This window comes from Nyctereutes procyonoides, unplaced genomic scaffold (genome assembly GCF_905146905.1).
Source record: "Nyctereutes procyonoides isolate TBG_1078 unplaced genomic scaffold, NYPRO_anot_genome, whole genome shotgun sequence".
Taxonomy (NCBI): domain Eukaryota; kingdom Metazoa; phylum Chordata; class Mammalia; order Carnivora; family Canidae; genus Nyctereutes; species Nyctereutes procyonoides.
This window is the reverse complement of record NW_026575135.1, coordinates 15,957,610-15,975,706: the sequence shown is the minus strand read 5'-3', so window position 1 is coordinate 15,975,706 and position 18,097 is coordinate 15,957,610. Positions and strand designations below refer to the sequence as shown.

General features: G+C 38.4%; 1 protein-coding gene across 1 annotated transcript in view; it reads right to left on the bottom strand.

The window, feature by feature from the left end:
• GRIN3A (glutamate ionotropic receptor NMDA type subunit 3A) overlaps positions 1-18,097 on the bottom strand; it is a 145,675-nt gene that overhangs the window by 86,830 nt on the left and 40,748 nt on the right. Inside the window, exon 2 of the mRNA XM_055302357.1 lies at positions 15,640-16,244. Coding sequence (XP_055158332.1) covers positions 15,640-16,244 — 605 coding nt within the window. The remainder of the gene's footprint in view (positions 1-15,639; positions 16,245-18,097) is intronic.

The window sequence follows — 18,097 nt, the reverse complement described above, 5'->3', positions numbered from 1 at the left end:
CTGAATGATATACTGATTCCTAACCAAGTGAACCAGGCACTGTCAAGTACATGTTCTGATTTCTTCTGATTTGGACAAGACAGGAAAGTGCTTGGTCAGTGTCTGGGAAGATAAGGCAATACGAGATAACATACAAACTTGCAGTATTTTTCATACTCTTAATTATGGCCTGTGTCCAAAGAAAAGCCTGACTTTGATATCAGACCTCTCTGTTTGGATTTTGGTCCAGCCACCTTCATTGGCTGGCTTTTTGGTGCCAGAACACTTAGCATTGTCTTTGGTTTTGTCTTCAGCAAAATGGGGAAAATAATATGCCCTCCATTACAAGGGCTGGAAATAATGCATGTAAAATATATACCATAGCTTTTGACATAGAACAAATGTTGCAGATATAGTACCTATTATTCAGTGTCATTTGTTGGGGAATGACTACATGGGAAAGTTTCCAGAAGGAACTGGCCATACAGAAAACTCTGGAAACAGAGATGAGAGCCTCCTTGGAATGGCAAGGGGCCATGCATGTGATGGTCCAGATGGAAACTTTCCCATGTAGTCATTCCCCAGCAGTCACTCAAGTTTTTTTCAATCAAGGCTGTCCCCAGATCACTTTTCCCTTATCTGTCACAGAACTTTTCTAGTTGGAGACACAAAGTACTACATCATGGGAAAGTCAAAGGGTACTCAAGACACATTTTAAATGAGAAGGAATTACAATGAAATGTGGAATGTAACATAGAAGTTTTTTTTTTTTTTGAGGAATTAGATGATACAAATCTAGACTCTCAGCAAAACACATTCATCCATTGCCTGCCATCAACATGACTCCGTAATTTACAAATGCCAATACAAGTAGTAAGAAGTTATGCTGCCATAAAAGGGACACAGAAAAATCAGAAAGTATGAAGAATGTACTAATTTTCATTAGAGATATAAATGTAAATCACATTTGAAAATTCTCCTATTACTAAATGCAACGAAACTGTTCATTTTGGTAGATTGCACGTAATGGTGATTATTCATGTTAGCACTCCCCAGTGGGACTCTCTACCACTTAAAATGAATTTTATTTTGCAACAAGTAATGAAGTCTCAGTTATCTTAGATTTTAAAACAGTTGCATCCTTCTTTAGAGAAGTAGGAAACCAAATTATTAAAGTATACAGATTAATCAACTGATAATTACCTAGGTACTATAAAGGAAGAGTGACAATTGTTTTTCTAATGAGCAGTCTACTGTTTGATGTGTTTGATGTATTTATCTCCACTCCCCCCGCCCCCTGCTCCCCAACACACACACACTGACATAGCCTAGGGAACAAAACGGTTTGTAGTAAATAGGTTAATTTCATTTGGTCAATTTGGTGATCAGTAAAGTAAAGTTGGAGTTGTATATAGAGAAGCCCTTCACTATTTTAAGAATATTTGGGGAATTTTTATAGATTTTTAGCTGGATGAACCCATGAAGGACTACCACTGAAAAAATATACACTTAAATCATCTCAGAGAAGAAATCCTGCAGAGATTACATAACTTCTTCATTCCAGGAAAACTAATTCCTCATTATTGATGTTCAATAACCTCCAAGATGATGGTGACTGAAGGACAATGCTCATTTGTCTCTGAGCCATTCATTTGTCACAAAAAGGCAAATCTACCAGGATCTAAAGGCCTTCAATTTTCCCAGACCAGAAAATCCAGTGGTTGTTTCACTATGCAATTGGCATCAAGAAATTGGGTCTCAGATTATTTCTGTCTATTTTATTTTCAGTTTTACAGAGAGGATAAGTTAAAATAAACTCATTGAGGGATGCGTGGGTGGCTCAGTGGTTGATCCTGGGCTGAGGTCATGATCCTGGGGTTCTGGGATCAAGTTCTGCGCCAGGCTCCTGACAGGGAGCTTGCTTCTCCCTCGGCCTAGGTCTCTGCCTCTCTCTGTGTGTCTCTCATGAATAAATAAATAAAATCTTAAAAAAAACTCATTGATAACTTTTGTTATAGTCATTCTCACTATGTATTCTTTGGAATATGATGACAGTCCATAAGCAAAGTTTAAATGCCCACTGAGTAAATGGCTGAAATCTTCCTTTTGCTTTAATCAGTTTCTACCATGTTCCTTTTTATCCTGCCTGGATTCTTTTTGGATGAACAAGAAAATGAAAAATCAGGAATACTTTTACTCACAGGAGAAACTGATGCAAATATGGTTCTTAACATGAGAGAGATGAAAGACATACTCATTGTTCTCAGGGACCTTAAGTCTTGAGAGAAAGAAAAGCAAGTAGGCATTTCTAAACCAATATAATGAGTGTCACTATAGAGGTAAATTTGGGTGCCCCTGGGACAAGACCAAGGCCTCCTGCACTTTTCACTGCAGACATGGCGGGGAAGGCTTCATAGAGGAGGGGAGCCAGAGTTGACTCTGTTACGAAAGAATAGTTAGCCAGGAAGAGAAGCTGAGGACCGATCCTATTAACCCAGGGAGATGTGTGTGCAAAAGCCAGACACAGAGTACAAGATGATGTGTGGTGAGAAATAAAGCTAAAGACAAGGTGGGAAATGAATTTCAAAAGGTCTGAGGTTATGATGAAGGCAATAGGGAGCCACTGAGGGGATTTCATCTGGGGAAGAACATGACCAGATTCGATTTTAAAAAGGTTTTTCCCCTTGTTAGCTATATAGAAAATGGTTTGGAAGGAGGAAAGGGGTGAGCACTCTTTCATATGTGAAGAATAATGCTCCTTCCCTCCTTTTCTTGCTTCTCTCTCTGCCTGTTTCATAAGGGGCTTAAGGTGGCAAGAGCTAAGGTAATAGCAGTATAAGTGGAGAAAAGATGGCATAATCAGGAGATATATAGTCTTCAAAAAGAAAAGTAGTGATTTTAAGGCACCAAATGCACAGGGTTGCACTCACTCCATAAACCACATGAAAGATGTGTGAAACTCAGCTTGATGGAAGGTCACATAAATAAGTCCTGGAGTATTTAGTTGAATATCAGCTCAGTGTAAGCCCATATAACAATGTGGGTATAAAAAAGGAGAAAAGCAATCTTAAATTCTTTTAATAGAAATTTAGAGCCTGGGTCACAGGGACCAATAATATCACCACACTCTGTGTTGATCACACTACTGCTCTAGCCTAGAAATGAATTCTAAATAAACCTTCCAGCTTCAGGAATGTTATGAAGAAAGGTAGGGAGGGGGAAAGTATAACAAGGGGTAGGAAGCACAAAAATTCGATTGGAGAGCAGGGTAGAAAAATACGAGAAAATAATATAAGAAAAGCAGATTGCAACTAGACTGGAGAGACTTTACACGTCCATTTTATGAGATTGGATTTTTTTTTTATAGGAAAAGGGGAACCGTGAAGATTTTTGAGCAGAGTAATGATATAAGCAGAGGTCTGCATTAGTAATATTTGATCTGGAAACAGGTACCTGTGTACATAGGAAGAGATGGTGACCAGGAGACCACTTAGAAGAATATTACAATAGCTTTGTCATGTATGATAAGGGCTTGGATCTTGTGCTGAGTAAGCGCCCAGTTTAGCACTGTGCCTTTCCTGTCAAATGTTTAACAGAGCAGTCAGGTATCTGTGTTTTTTATCAGCAAACCTCCCGAGATAACACTCTGCTCAAAAGAATGAAGCTCATTAGTTATTTTGCATTGAGGTAACTTATCACTTTAGTAAAAGCTCCCAATTATCTCACTAATTAAGAATATATGTTGATTTGTATAGGAGCCAAGATAAAATGTGTACTTTGCAAATTATGTAAAAATTGTTTTTGAGACGGTTCGCAGTATAAGCAAGATCAGTATTTAATACATTTAAGATACATTTTAATAGCCTCACTTGCACACAAAACTTGACTTGCTGATTCAAGGATTTTCTTATTCATTTAAACAAATGAGCAAAGATGGTAAAAAAAAAACAACAACAACAACACAACACGTCACCCATTCAATCATTGATTCATTCAACAGTCCTGTGTGCCAGGCACTATGAGAAGTGCTAGGGGATATAGTAGTGAACAAAACAGGCACAAATCTTTGCAGCTTATATTTTACTGAAGGAGACAAAATGAGTGTGCTAAATAGGTAGTATGTATGGGATATGAGAGCTGCTAGGTGCAAAGGAGGAAAAATAAAGCAGAATAAGGAGATAAGATGTGTCTGGGGTGGCAGTAGTAGTGTGAAATTTTAAATTAGAGAGGCCAGCAAAGAAGGAGATATTTGAGTAAAGAGCAGAAGGAAGGGAAGCGGCTATCCAGAAGGGGGAGATCTGGGTAGAGTACACCCTGTAGAGGAAGGATCAAGTCCAGCTTTCTTAAAGTGAGGGCATTTCTGCTGCTGGAGGGACACCTATGGGAGTGAGGGGCATAAGAGTTTAAGATAAAGTCAGAGAAGGGACACCTGGGTGGCCCAGTGGTTGAGCGTCTGCCTTTGGCTCAGGTCATGATCCTGGGGTCCTGGGATGGAGTCCCACATCGGGTTCCGTGCAGGGAGACTGCTTCTCCCTATGTCTCTACCTCTCTCTGTGTGTGTGTCTCTCATGAGTAAGTAAATAAAATCTTAAAAAAAAGTCAGAGAAAATTCATACGTAGTGGGAGGTGGGGAAATATTATGTTGTGGGTCATTATGATGACTCTGTTTCTTCTCTGCATGAGATGGAAAGCCGTGGGTGGCTTTTGAGCAGGGAAGCAATATGACATGACTTACATTTTAACAGGATCACCACAGTGCTGTGTTAAGAATGAACTGAAAAAAGCGCAGCAGCAGCAGACCAGTTAGGGGGCTGTTTCCAACACCCAGATGAAAGGGTGAGGATGGTTTAGCCTGAGGTGGTAGCAGTGAAGGTTGGATCTTGATATATTTTGAAACTGGAAATGACAGGATTTGCTCAGATATGGTTGCCAGGAAAAGGTGACACAGGGATGACGCCAAAGTTTTTGCCCCAGCAAGTGGAGGCATGGAGTTGCCACTGAGATCAAGAAAACTGTAGGAGAGTCAGGTTTGAGGTGGGCGAGAATGACCAGTTCAATGTGCTCGGGTTAAGCTGGAGATAACTTACAGAAATTGAAATGCAGATGTCAAGTAGGTAGTTGGAGATCATCTGGAGCTTAGGAATGAGATCCGGACAGGAGCTACGAGATTGGAAGCCATCCCTCTAGACGTGGTATTTAAGGAGACCAAAAGAGATCCCAAGATGAGTAACAGTAGATGAGAAGACCCAGGAGCAAATCTGAGCACTCTGACACTAAAGGTGGTGCCTGAGGAGGAACTAGCAAAGGGAACTGAGAAGTTAGCCAGAGAGGTAAGAGAAGAGCAGCCTGCGTTGGGTTCTAGAAGCCAAGTAAAAAAGATATTGCAAGGAGGGACAGTGATCAACTGTGCCAAATACTTCTATATTCCTTAATCAGAGGATGTTAACTGCAGTGTTTATCTTAATTTACCTAATTACATTATTCATGTACTATTTTTACTTTTTAAAAACTTGGTCTAGGGACACCTGGTGACTTGGTGGTTGAGCGCCTCCTTTCGGCCCGAGTGTGATCCTGGAGTCCCAGGATCGAGTCCCTCCTTGGGCTCCCTGCATGGAGCCTGCTTCTCCCTCTGCCTGTGTCCCTGCCTCTCTCTGTGTCTCTCATGAATGAATAAATAAAATCTTAAAAAAAAAAAAAAAACACTTGATCTAAAATTTACTGAAGTTAAATAAAGTTAGCAGGAGTGCTACAAATGATGTTGCTATGTTCTTAACCAATTTTAAGATCTGTTGTCCCTGTTTTTTTCTTATTTGGCATATAGTTTTACTAGTATTATGTTTTTTCTATTTATTATAGATCTGTACCTTTTCTTACCTTTGAACTATTTCTGTAGTAATCCATTGTTTCCAGTCTTCCTTTTGACCACAGAGGAACTGAAACATCATCATCCTCCCGTGTCTTCTTCGGTGCCCAGTTGTTTACAGGTCAGATTTTTATTTCTATTTTGATCTTTTATTCACTCAGCTTTGTATATCTACTTCTCTCATTTGTTTTTTATTTCTTTTTAGATTGCCCTCTTACCTTTTTTTTTTCCTGCTACCATTGCCTTCCATTAATCTTATTTGTACACAGGCATATCTATTTTGCTCTGTAAAGCCATAAAATTTATTTTCCCCTTTGGGAACTTTCTTTTGTATCATTAAAAAAAATCTGTGTTCTCATTGTCTTATATCTTGAAAAATGAGCTGAATTTCTTTTCCTCTGATCATCTCATCACATTTAATATTCCCCCCCTGAGACAGGGGAGACTTGTTCATCCTCCATAAAGCTCTATAAAATTTTTTAGACTGTGAAAACTTAATTTTGAATTCTTGCCTTTGCCTATATTATTGTTAGTGACATTCTCTCCAACTTCCCTCCCAGCAGCACCACCTAATCCTTATCAGCTTGACTTGCTCCTATGCAGTGAATCTAAATATTTATTTCTTGGTCATTTTTAATTTAGCTCCAGAGCTACTAACTACAGCAAAAGCTCAATAAAGCCCTCTTAGTATGAGACAAAGGAATATCCTTAAAGTTTCTCATTCTCCTTTTCATGGGGTAGGGGTTGGGGGTTGGAGAGGAGAGTTGGGAAGAGACCTGCTAATGTTCAGAAATCCCATCTTTTCTTCACATGATTCATTATCTATAATCATGTAATGAATTGCCAGTCAAAACTCACAGCCTCCAAAGTTCTACACTTTTACATTTGTGACAAGCTCAGATTCATAGGGTTTTTTTTTTTTTTTCCTGCTTTTTATCACTGGAGATCCCCAAGCTATTCTGTCTTTGGATAGTCTTATCTTTTAGAACTTACACCCAGTCCTGATCTTTTACAACCACTGTAGATATTTAGTTGTCTGAATTATTAGCTATTTATATTTTATGTTTGTATTTTAATCTATGTGTGTGATTTTTCTTAATTCTTCAAGACTTTTCCCTTAATGCCGTTTATTCTCTAAATTATCCTCATTTTGTGTCTCTTCCCCAGGCTCTAGATTTCTTCCCCTCCCTCTCTAGGTTTCTTACAGTTTCTGATATATGGGTTAACCCATGGTTATCTCATTATTTTTTTTGCTCTTTTCTCTTATTTTTCTGAATTTTCTTTTCTTCCTCTCTTTCCCTCTTTTCCTGTTGGTGGACTTTGTGTAACAGAATCACCAATATCCTGTCCTGTTGGAAGGAGGTCTTGTCTTGAATCAGCTCTTGGCCATCTCTAGCTAATGTGATTATTTTTGTTGTTGTTGCCACTCTAGTAGGCACTTTCCCACTCCTGAAATCTGTTTACTTCCCTTTATTCTTTTCATGTTTCTTTTGCCATCTCTCTCTCTCTCTCTCTCTCTCTCTCTCTCTTTTAAATAGCCCTGGAGACCCTTTGCCTATTTGTATGGCCAGCTGCTATTAGTTCAGCTTTCATTTTGTGGCCTCTTTCATTGCAGCAGACCCCTGCCTGACGACATGAATTTGCCACCTGAGCCATAGAGCTTACCCATGGTCCAATTCTGTCAGAGGACATTGCTTTCTTTGGTTTTGTTCTCTGTGTATGGGATAGCTCTCCAAAATAAATATTAAATATAGATGATATCTTGAGCTCCATGTGCAATGATGCCTTCGCCCTCCTTTCTAATCGTTTTCAGTAATCCTAACCTGTAAGTATTTGGCAGATGATCACCTACATCTTTGACTTTTTGAACCATAAGTCTATAGTGTGGATTTTGACATTCTTCACATTCCTAGAGCAGTCTCTTCCACAAGAGTGGCTGGTGGGAATAAACAAACTGTCTCTACCCACTGCTCTGCTTTCTAACACTGCAGGCTGTCAAGCTGAAAGAGACTGTAGCGTGCATCGAAGCACCTACAGAGTACTGAGGCATCTTTGAATCTGAGGCACGACACAGTGCTTGGCCAGAGTTTCTGCTCAGTGATGTTTATGGGGTAAATGCAATCAAAGACATGTCTTCTGCTCAGATCAGACATGTATCACTTAAAGAGCTCTTCATCACTTTACCAGAAGAATGGGGCTCAGTCAGGCAGGAAGTATTTGCATCTGCAATTTACAAATTGTTCAAAGCATTAAAATTCTCATATATTGGGCAGCCCCGGTGGGCTCAGCAGTTTAGCACTGCCTTCAGCCCAGGGCATGATCCTGGAGACCCAGGATCGAGTCCCACATCAGGCTCCCTGCATGGAGACTGCTTCTCTCTCTGCCTGTGTCTCTGCCACTCTCTCTCTGTGTGTCTCTCATGAATAAATAAAATCTTTAATAAAATAAAATAAAATTCTCATATATTTTCCCCTCAGATAATGGGTAGTAACAAAATTAGAAATTAGGTTTAAAAAAAAAAGAAATTAGGTTGATAGGAAACCTCTCTGATGATAAGGAATTTAATAGGAATCAGAAACTGCTAAATTTCAATCCTCAGAGCAGAGGGCCCCATGTATTTTGATCACTGATCACATCAGCTCCAAAACTCATCTTTTAAAACAAATTTCTATCAGTTAAAGGACAAGAGCAATGTAATAATATGTCAAATATACCTATGTACAAACATATGAATCATTTGGGTCTATGCTTTGCCAACATCAGCAAAACTCAGTTACTTATAAGCGAAACTGTATAATGGAAGGACAGCTCCTGTCCTTGTTAGCTTTTTTTCTCAAGAGGAGAAAAATAGCCTATGTGATTGTGTTAATATACTTTTTGGGGACACCTGGCTGCCTCAGTGGTTGAGTGTCTGGCTTTGGCTCAGGTCATGATCCCAAGGGTCCTGGGACTGAGTCCCACATCAGACTCCCCACAGAGAGCCTACTTCTCCCTCCGCCTGTGTCTCTGCCTCTCTCTCTGTGTCTCTCATGAATAAATAAATGAAATCTTTAAAATATATATACCTTTTGGTCTGTGTTATTATTGGTGTAAATAATACACACCAAAATATCAGACACATGGGGATGTCTGGGTGACTCAGCGGTTGAGTGTCTGCCTTCAGCTCAGGGCACGATCCCGGGATCCGGGATGAAGTTCCACATCAGGTTCCCTGCATGGAGCCTGCTTCTTCCCCTGCCCTCTCCCCCTCTCTCTCTCTCTCATGAATAAATAAATAAATCTTTAAAAAAATTAGACACATGGATAGAACACTCTCTTTTTCCTGTTTTTGTGTGCCACAAATGACAAGCTGGCACTTTTTTCTTTCTGTGTTTTTCCCTCACATTGCAGTTAGAGCGGTTCCATACCCTTAAGTAGTTTTCTTTACTCCTTGCTTTTTAGTATGGACCTTGACTCTTCTCCACAATTGTGATCTGTGCCCAGCCCTTGGACTGCTCCTAGTTGCTCTGTGTAACATCTCAACTTAACTTATTCTAGCTCTCTGGATCTGGTTCCAGCACTAACCCAGGAACTGATATCCCCTCCAGTACTGCCCTGGCACTTCCAGTAGTAACATAGCCCTGGCATTGGCACATCATGTGGTATTTACCAGTCAATCATCCATCCAAAGGGTTATAGGGTCTGGAGATTGAAGCGGCCCGAGAGATAGATCTGGAATTCAGTAGAGCTGCAGTATTACCCTCTGCACTTGCATACCTCTTTCTGACATATTTCCAAATTTTATAGTAGATGTATACAAAGTAAAAAAGTCAAAACAATTTTCTCTCCAGCAAATAAATACAAGCTTGGAAGCTCTCCTCATTTGGAAAAATTCCACAGTTTAAAAGTTGCTGGATGCTGAACTAAGCAAATTTGAGCTGTTTTCATCAAAATAGGGTCCTGAGGGAATACCTATTTTCCAATGTTCCTTATTTGAAGCTTCCATGACTTTCTGAAAATTTCAGACTCAGCTCTTGGCATGACTTAAGTGACACAAAGAGAGAACAGCAAGTTCAATCAAGTTAATCCAGTGACAGGAGTTCCTACTGGAAGCATCTGGAAACAGATCTTAAGTGTTGGACCCTAAGATTCACGACACAAAAGCATGTGCTTCCTACACCTTAGACACCCTAGCATAGAATATTAACTTAGGAGTAACAACTGGACACACTAGATCCCTGCATAACAATGGGTTCTCCTTAGGGATACAAGGAACTAGTGTTACCAGCCTCTAACCCCTGGCTCCATATGCAATGCAACTCCACCTCTTCTAAGTACCTGATTAAACCTATAGGCTAACTAGTTTACTCAGTAGGGTCCTCAGGACAAGAATGCCTATACATGAGTAATCATGCCTGCTGGTGTCTATAGGTTTGACTGAAAGAATATAAACTGTCAAGTAATGGGAACCTAATTAAGGAAGGTATATATATATATATATATATATATATATATATATATATTTTTTTTTTTTTAAGGAAGGTTTATATTAATTCTGAATTGGGAATTTGGATTTAGATGAACTGGTTTAAATCTTCCCCTATAAGGTACTAGCTGAATGACTCTAGGCATACCACTTGAGTTTTCAAGGTGGGAATCATTATAGTTAAGGAAATTAAAGTTTCCAAAGATTAAATAACTTTGCTAGGGTCACAGTGCCAGCAAATTAATGTAAAGGAGGGTGAGAACACCTAAAATTAGAATTTTATTATGCAGCCTCAAGTTCTTCTGGAACTCTCTAAATATCCAGGAATAAAATGTGGACCTTCAATTTAGATCTTGGGATTTTCGAATGGAGATTTATTTGTTTTGGCCTTTTTTTCCTGAAGCTTCCTAGTGCCTCACAATACCTGGCACATAGTACATTGTAAGCAATATGTGCAGAATCAGTAAGTAAAACAATAATTTACTATTAATGAAAGGCCAGTGAATCTTGGTATTGCTTGACCATGCAAGCATAAAGATGGACGTAGCTAGGAGGAGAGTCTCTAGCATGTTGGACTATTCATTAAGGATGAATGAGGATGGGGCCTAACAGTGCGAGCTAATGCCAGAAAATAACCATGGAATGGGTGTTGTTCCAATGAAGAATGATGAACAAACAGACAGGTCAAAGAAAGTGGATTAAAAAATATGGATAATTAGAGGAGCATATCTACTCTTAGTGTGAGAACAGAAGGGGATTGTCAGCTTCCTGAGAGCAAGACCCCTGTGTTCTATTCTTTGTGTCTCCAGCATTAGCCAAGGGCCTCACCTAATATTAGTAAGCTTCAACAAATGTTTGTGAATAAATAAATGAACTAATTACTGCCTACTTGATACAGAACTGACCTGCAGAAGCTGTTCAAAGAATCAAGGCAAGATTCTATGGCCTGTTTAGAAGCTGGAATAACTACCAGGACTATAATTAGTAAAGTAAAGGGTCAGGGACTTCTTAGGCCCAGGGAATGAGGTGTCTGTGAGTGTCTAGACTCTGAATTCTTAAAGAAAAGATAATAGTCTTTGACCATGCTATGACTAACCCAAGAGAGCTCTTTCTCTAGGAACAATAGATTCATTAGAATCCAGTGCCTAAAGTAAGCATAGAAAAACCCTAATCCTAGGAACAGTAGGTCAAACTCCTACTCATTTTTGCCAGATTCTGGCATTTATAATGCATAAGGGAGCAAACGCGGGCAAGGCTAAAACCAGTTTTGAGAAATAAAAACAATTTTTTATCATAATGGTTTAAAAAATCACTTCCAAAGTTTTTATGCTATATTACTTTTTTTGCTTAATTCATTACAGGATTATGATTTTATAAATATGTCGTGGCTAATGTTTCAAGTGACACCCAGTATGCATATAAAATGCACACTTCTTAGCTTGGCATGAAAGCCCTGTGTGGCGCACTATTTTCCAGAGTCATGTCAAATGCTCTTCATATGCAATGTATGCTCCAACTGTACCAAATTTCTCTTTTGAGTCTTGGTGAATATACATATGCCATTTTCTACGAGTGACTTTGCTGCAAACCAGAAAACGACTCGTTTAGAAAGATTCAATTCCAGTGTTTCCTCCTTGGTCTCTGAGAAGAGTTCATTATTTCCTCCTCTGTCTGTATGGACATATCTCTACTTTAAAGAATCATGTATCCTTTTGTTTTATAATCATTTCCTTACTTTTCGACCTCATGCACTGAGCTGTCAGCTTGAAAATGGCAGGATGCAGGAGGATCCCTAGGTGGCTTAGTGGTTTAGCACCTGCCTTTGATTTAGGGCTTGATCCTGGAGTCCAGGGGTCGAGTCCCGCGTTGGGCTCCCTGCATGGAGCTTGCTTCTCCCTCTGCCTGTGTCTCTGCCTTTCTCTCTCTGTGTCTCTCATGAGTAAGTAAATAAAATCTTTAAAAAAAGTTTTAAAAAATGGCAGGATGCAGGTCGTCATTCTGCCTACCTCACCCTAGTTCAGCAAATAGCCATCAGCTGCCCCAAACCCCTCATATTACCAAGTAACATACCAGATTTCATTGCCTCAAATAATTATTCATAAAACAACTTGCAAATACATTGTTAAAGATCATACTATGAACTTAGCCCCCAAGTGGTTTTGTCTACATGTACTTATGATGGACATTTGCTCTGGGGTGTGGGGACCCTGAAGAATAAAATCCCTATTCCTATAATTACATCTATGTAGCCTGTCATGAGAAATAGTTTTTCTAGTCTAAAGCATATGTTGAAAAATCCATGTTTTTTGGCGATTTCATTAACATTTTAAAATGTTAACAATTATGTCAGCCCAAACTGAAAATGATTGTGTGAGAAATGAAAGCTTGCATAACTGACACTCGCTATTCATGGCTCATTATCCTCATGACTTTCATGACGCAGTGAAGGAGTGGGGTCAGCCTCACAAAATTTAGGAACACTTAAGAAAATTACCGTATGCAGATGTGACTTATGGACTGAGAATAACGAACTTCCTAAAAGACCATATTCAACAAAATAAATAAGACTGATGGAAATTCCACAGATGTTTTATGGCTTAAGGCAGCTTTTCAGTTATTCATTATAAAGACTCCTTCTAGGGTTTAGCCCACTTCCCTTGAACCTTTCCTGAACACTTTGAAACTTTCTCTTTGACCATGTTCCTCAGGGAGTCCAAAAAGTCCTAGGTATATTTCCTGAAGTTCCTGGGGTTCACTCTCAAACACATCCTTGGAGATAAAAACATGGTCACTGACCCTTACACATTGTGAATTCCTACTGGGCTCCAAATGCCTTACATTCTTCTTTGAAACATTCAAACTTTGTGGAATAAACATGTGGTAACAGCCACAAGGGCAAAGGTTATCCAAAAACCTGACATTTCATTCCAAAAAAAAAAAAAAAAAGGAAAGGAAAAAGACTACATTTTTAATTTAGACAAAATGCTATTTATCAGCCACCTATTTTTCTTCTACAGCCACAGATAATGAAGGATGTAAATATAATATAAAATTTCCTTTCCTTCCTTCTATTTCAATAAATGTCTATTAAAAGGCTGCTATGTGCTAGGTATTAAACTAGGCTGAATAATAGTGTCTCTACTTAATAGAATTTATACTTTAGCTCAGAAGTCAGACACATAGACAAATAATGATGATGGAATGGGCTAAGTACCATCATATAATTTCATGTACAAAGTACCATGGGATCCTTGTGAAAGGAAGCACATAACTTTAATATAAATTAAACCTTGAGGAGCCAGAAAGATCAGTTTGATCTTGATAAAATGAACCTCTAGGGTATATACAACCCAAGTCAACAAATATTTCTCCCGGTAGTTTCTAAACATTTTTAGGATCCAAACAGAATCATTTTTCTTGTGCTCTCCATTTTATATGAGGCAGAAAGATGCTAAATAACTTAATATAGCTTTCATAAGGGGTTTTTCCTGTCTGCTGTTTATGATTGCCCTTCCAAAATAATGACTATTCAAATTATACATAAAAGTTTTGCTTATATTTTTGTATGAAGGAGAATTTTCTTATCCTAGATAAAATCCTGAGCCTCAATTAGGTGCTAGTTCAAAAATAGTAGATTAAATCTTGATAGCGGCTGTAAAATAAAATATGCAAAGACTTTAATCTTGTGGAAATTCAAATACAATATGGGGAAAATGGAAAAATGGAAAGTTCACATGATGATGGAATATCTAATTTTATCATTAGTAGATTCCTAATAAATGAATTTTAAATTATTTTATTGTAATCAACATTCTTTAGAGAGTATATAGGCTATGACTAAACTGCCAATATATGGTATTTAAGATGCCGCCTTGCACATAGTAGATGCTCAATTCATACGTGTAAGATTAAATGTAAAATGCTTGTGACGGCCTGACATTTCATCAAATAGTCCTATCTTTTCAAAAGGCAAGACACTATGAGGTTGTCTTTTGTTTTTCAATATAGTAAGATGTCCTTGCTCCACAAGGGCTGCATGCTCAGTCAGAAGAGCATGTGACTCTTGATCTCAGGGTTGTGAGTTGGTGCTCCAAATTGGGCTTAGAGATTACTAAATATAAGTAAATAAACTTTAAAAATGGGGCCAGCCTGGAGCTAAGCCCTCACCTCTAAAAGAGCAAAAATTTCTCTGATTTGGTCTTTTTGATCACAGGTGTTTTTTTTTTTTTTCAGGAAAAAAAGCTAGGCTCCTATAAAATATCTTTTAAAGATATTCTCCTTTTGCCAGGGATCATGAAAATCATTTCCATATTATAGATTATTCTTGAAATTAAATGGGCTATTTCATTCTATCCTCTGAACCAGACTGAGAAACTGGAGAAGAAAGGTACCTAAATAAAAAGTTACCTAATTAAAGATGCCCAATTATCTATCTATCTATCTATCTATCTATCTATCTATCTATCTATCATCTATCTATATATAAAATCCCATGTTTTTGGCAATTAAAGTCTTATGGAACTCTTAGTTGTGTCCAGCTATCAATTCTCTCTCTCTCTCTCTCTCTCTCTCTCTCTCTCTCTCTACCATCTAGCTAGCTAGCTGTCATCTATCTTTACAATGACCCCATGGATAGTAAGATCTATTGTTATGCCCATTTTACAAAAATGGAAACTAAGACTCAGAGAAGTTAAAGTAACTTGACTGAGTCACACAAGCAGTAAGTGGCAGAGCTAAAAATCAAGCTCAGAGAGTCTGGCTCCAGGCTCTATGTCTTTACCACTCTATACTGCTTTAAGCATCATGGCCTGAGAGGAGAGGGAAAAATCCATTTCCTACTTGACTAATTTTTTTCTCTGTATAGATTTAAAGAGATTTGTCTAAGTCTGTTGGTTTAAGAGTGGGCAGGGACAGAAACATTTGTTGGGTATCTATTATGAGCTGGCACAGTGTTAGGTACTTTTCGTATATAATTTCATGGTATCTTAATTATCATATATCAAGCTATTCAACATAGTCTTTGCTTATTAATTAGAAAGCTGAGGGTCAGAGTTTTAAAATAACTTGTCAAAAATATCTAGTAAGGGTCTAAGCCAGGGTTTAAAAGCAGGACTGCATAGTCCCTACTATACACAGTGTGCTTTCAAATCTGTAGATCAAATTCCAGATGACAGATCATGAAATACTAGCCTATGTAACCAGAAGTGTCTCAGAAATATTATTAGAGTTAAAAGCTACTCAGTCAAGCTTTCTGCAAATGGGTGAGGTAGGGGAACTTTACTTCCTGTCAAAACCCTACGAATGGGGATGTAACATAGGCCTTGCATCCTACCTTGATAAATATTGTCCTGAAGTGAGATTTGCAGTTTCCACATCCATGCAGTTCATCGTGCTGGGAATAAGTGCTAGTTCTGGCTGGATCATGGTGGCTGTGGCTACAGCTCTTGCGACCAGTTCCATGGCATCTTGTACATAGTACTCAAAGATGGATTGTGTTGTTTTTCCATGAGCAATGAGCCCTAGGGGCAAACCTTCTGTCCTCAGTTCCTCAACATTCTGGGAATCCCCCAGCACCCAACGAAGCTCAGGGGGTGTTACTCCAAACTGGGTGGTAATTTCGAAAATCCGCCGGATACTTTCCATGTCACAGCCAAACATCACCATTGTGGGCGTACTGTTCTTAATACTCTCAAGCTGGACCTGCAGGAAGCTCAAGAGGTCCTCGGTAGAGGAGAGGTTGGTGGTGATGTTGATGACAGATCCAAGGTGGAACTTGGAATTCTTCTGGGTAAGGAGGAGGAAGTCGGTGATGTTCCAGTCTTCCTGGCACAGCAACAAGCTAAAATTGTACCAGTTGTTCATGGTCAGGATTGAGACAGTGACATCAGCATCAGAACTTAATGAATTTTCTAAACTCAGTTGTAGGTGAAGGGGATTCTGTATTTAAAGATATGAAAAAGAAGAATTAGAAAGCATTGGCCAAAGATGGTAACATGGAGTATTTTGCTTTCTTATGAGGCTTACTTAATCCTTTATTTAAAAAAAAATCCTTTATTTTTCCCTGCAATAGTCAAATACCTCTGGGATAAAATTCCCATCATCTGGAAAACAACTTTCGTATCTAACTGAGTTATTGAATACTTACAGCTGATCTTCCTTGCTAAGAGTACCAGAGAGCAAATGGTTTTTGGTGTAAATGTCAGGGCTGAGGCAACAGGTCTTAAATTTTTATCAAGCTTTTCTACTTCCTTATAGCTTGTCCCCTTCATGTATTCCATTACCAACTATGGCTGTTTTTAACTCATTTGTTAAATTCTCCTCTCAGGTGAAATAATTAAAAGAAATTATGTTTACTTTCCTTTAAAATTAATAGCAGAGAAGGCTAAAACCGTGCAGACACCTGTATAAGAATGGTGTGGAAAATGGATACCTCAGTTTACTAAACTTTTAGCCTCTGAGAAAGGCATTTTTAATATATATGGTGCTACAGTCTGAATGCTTGTGTTTCCCCAAAATTCACGTTGAAATCCTCATTAACGCTCAATCTGATGGTATGAGGAGGTGGAGCCTTTAGGAAGTGACGAAGTCATGAGGCCAGAATCCTTATGAATGAAGATTAATGCCCAAGAGGCTCAAGAGAGCTCCCAACCCCTGCTACTGTGTGAGTACATAGTGAAAAGTTGGCAGGTTGTTACCCAGAAGAGGGCCCTTCCTCGATTATACTGGCACACTGATCTCTGACTTCCAACATCTAGAACTGTGAGAAATCAACTTCTGTTGTTTAGAAGCCACTCAGTCTGTGGTATTTTGTTAGAGCACCCTGAATAGATGAAGACCTATGTTATAATTAGCAATATCTACATTAGGATAAAGTGTATAGCTCAATACTGAAGGCTGGATTATATTTGTGTCTACTGAGAGGGGATTTTTACTGTGAAATGTGTGCCATTTAAATACATTGATGGAACTTCCGTCACAATTTCATCTACTTATGGAACTCACCAAATCAATGAAGGAAGAGTATTTTTTTCTTATTATCTTTTCTTATTCGAAAAGTCACAAGTCATTAATCATACAGGTGAAGTGGAAATAGTTTTCCAATGAATACATTTGTTAACTGTTCTTCTTGAGAGCAGACATTCGACTTACTTATCCTTTACCATTCCTGAGAATGCTTAGCACAATACCTTACAAATATTAGGTGTATAATAAATATTGGCTGAATTTAGCTAAACATGTTCCCACTGGAAACTATTAGACTATTGGCCTATTTTTGAGAACTTCCAAACATTCAGTCAAATAATATATGTAGAAAAATGAGGAAGGCTTTCTTAATAAAGTTTCAAGTGCTGAACAAAAGGCAAATGTGGCCTCCTCCCCTCTCACCTAAAAATGTGTAATGAGAAATAGGATTTGAGATGAACTTTTAATTCTGTGAAGGACTGAAAGAATCTTAATATGAGCAGACTAAGGAGTGAAGAGTCAGAAGGGACTTAGGGGAGAAAGACTATGGCTAAAAGCATTAAGTGAGAGCAATCATGCTAGGAGGTAGGATGGAGTTTTAAAATTTATTCGAAGAAGTTAACTTCTGTTCTTCAAATTAATCTTTTAAGCAGGGTTTGTAATGATCAAAACAGAACTTCTGATCATCTATGGGCAACATTCAACACGGAGAGGGAAAATAATCCCTTCAGGATCTTGAGTAGGTGCTATATGTTTAACCTGGAAGCCAGTATTAGTAATGGTAGGAAGGACATGAGGAAAGTTTTTTTTTTTTAATTAAAATTTAA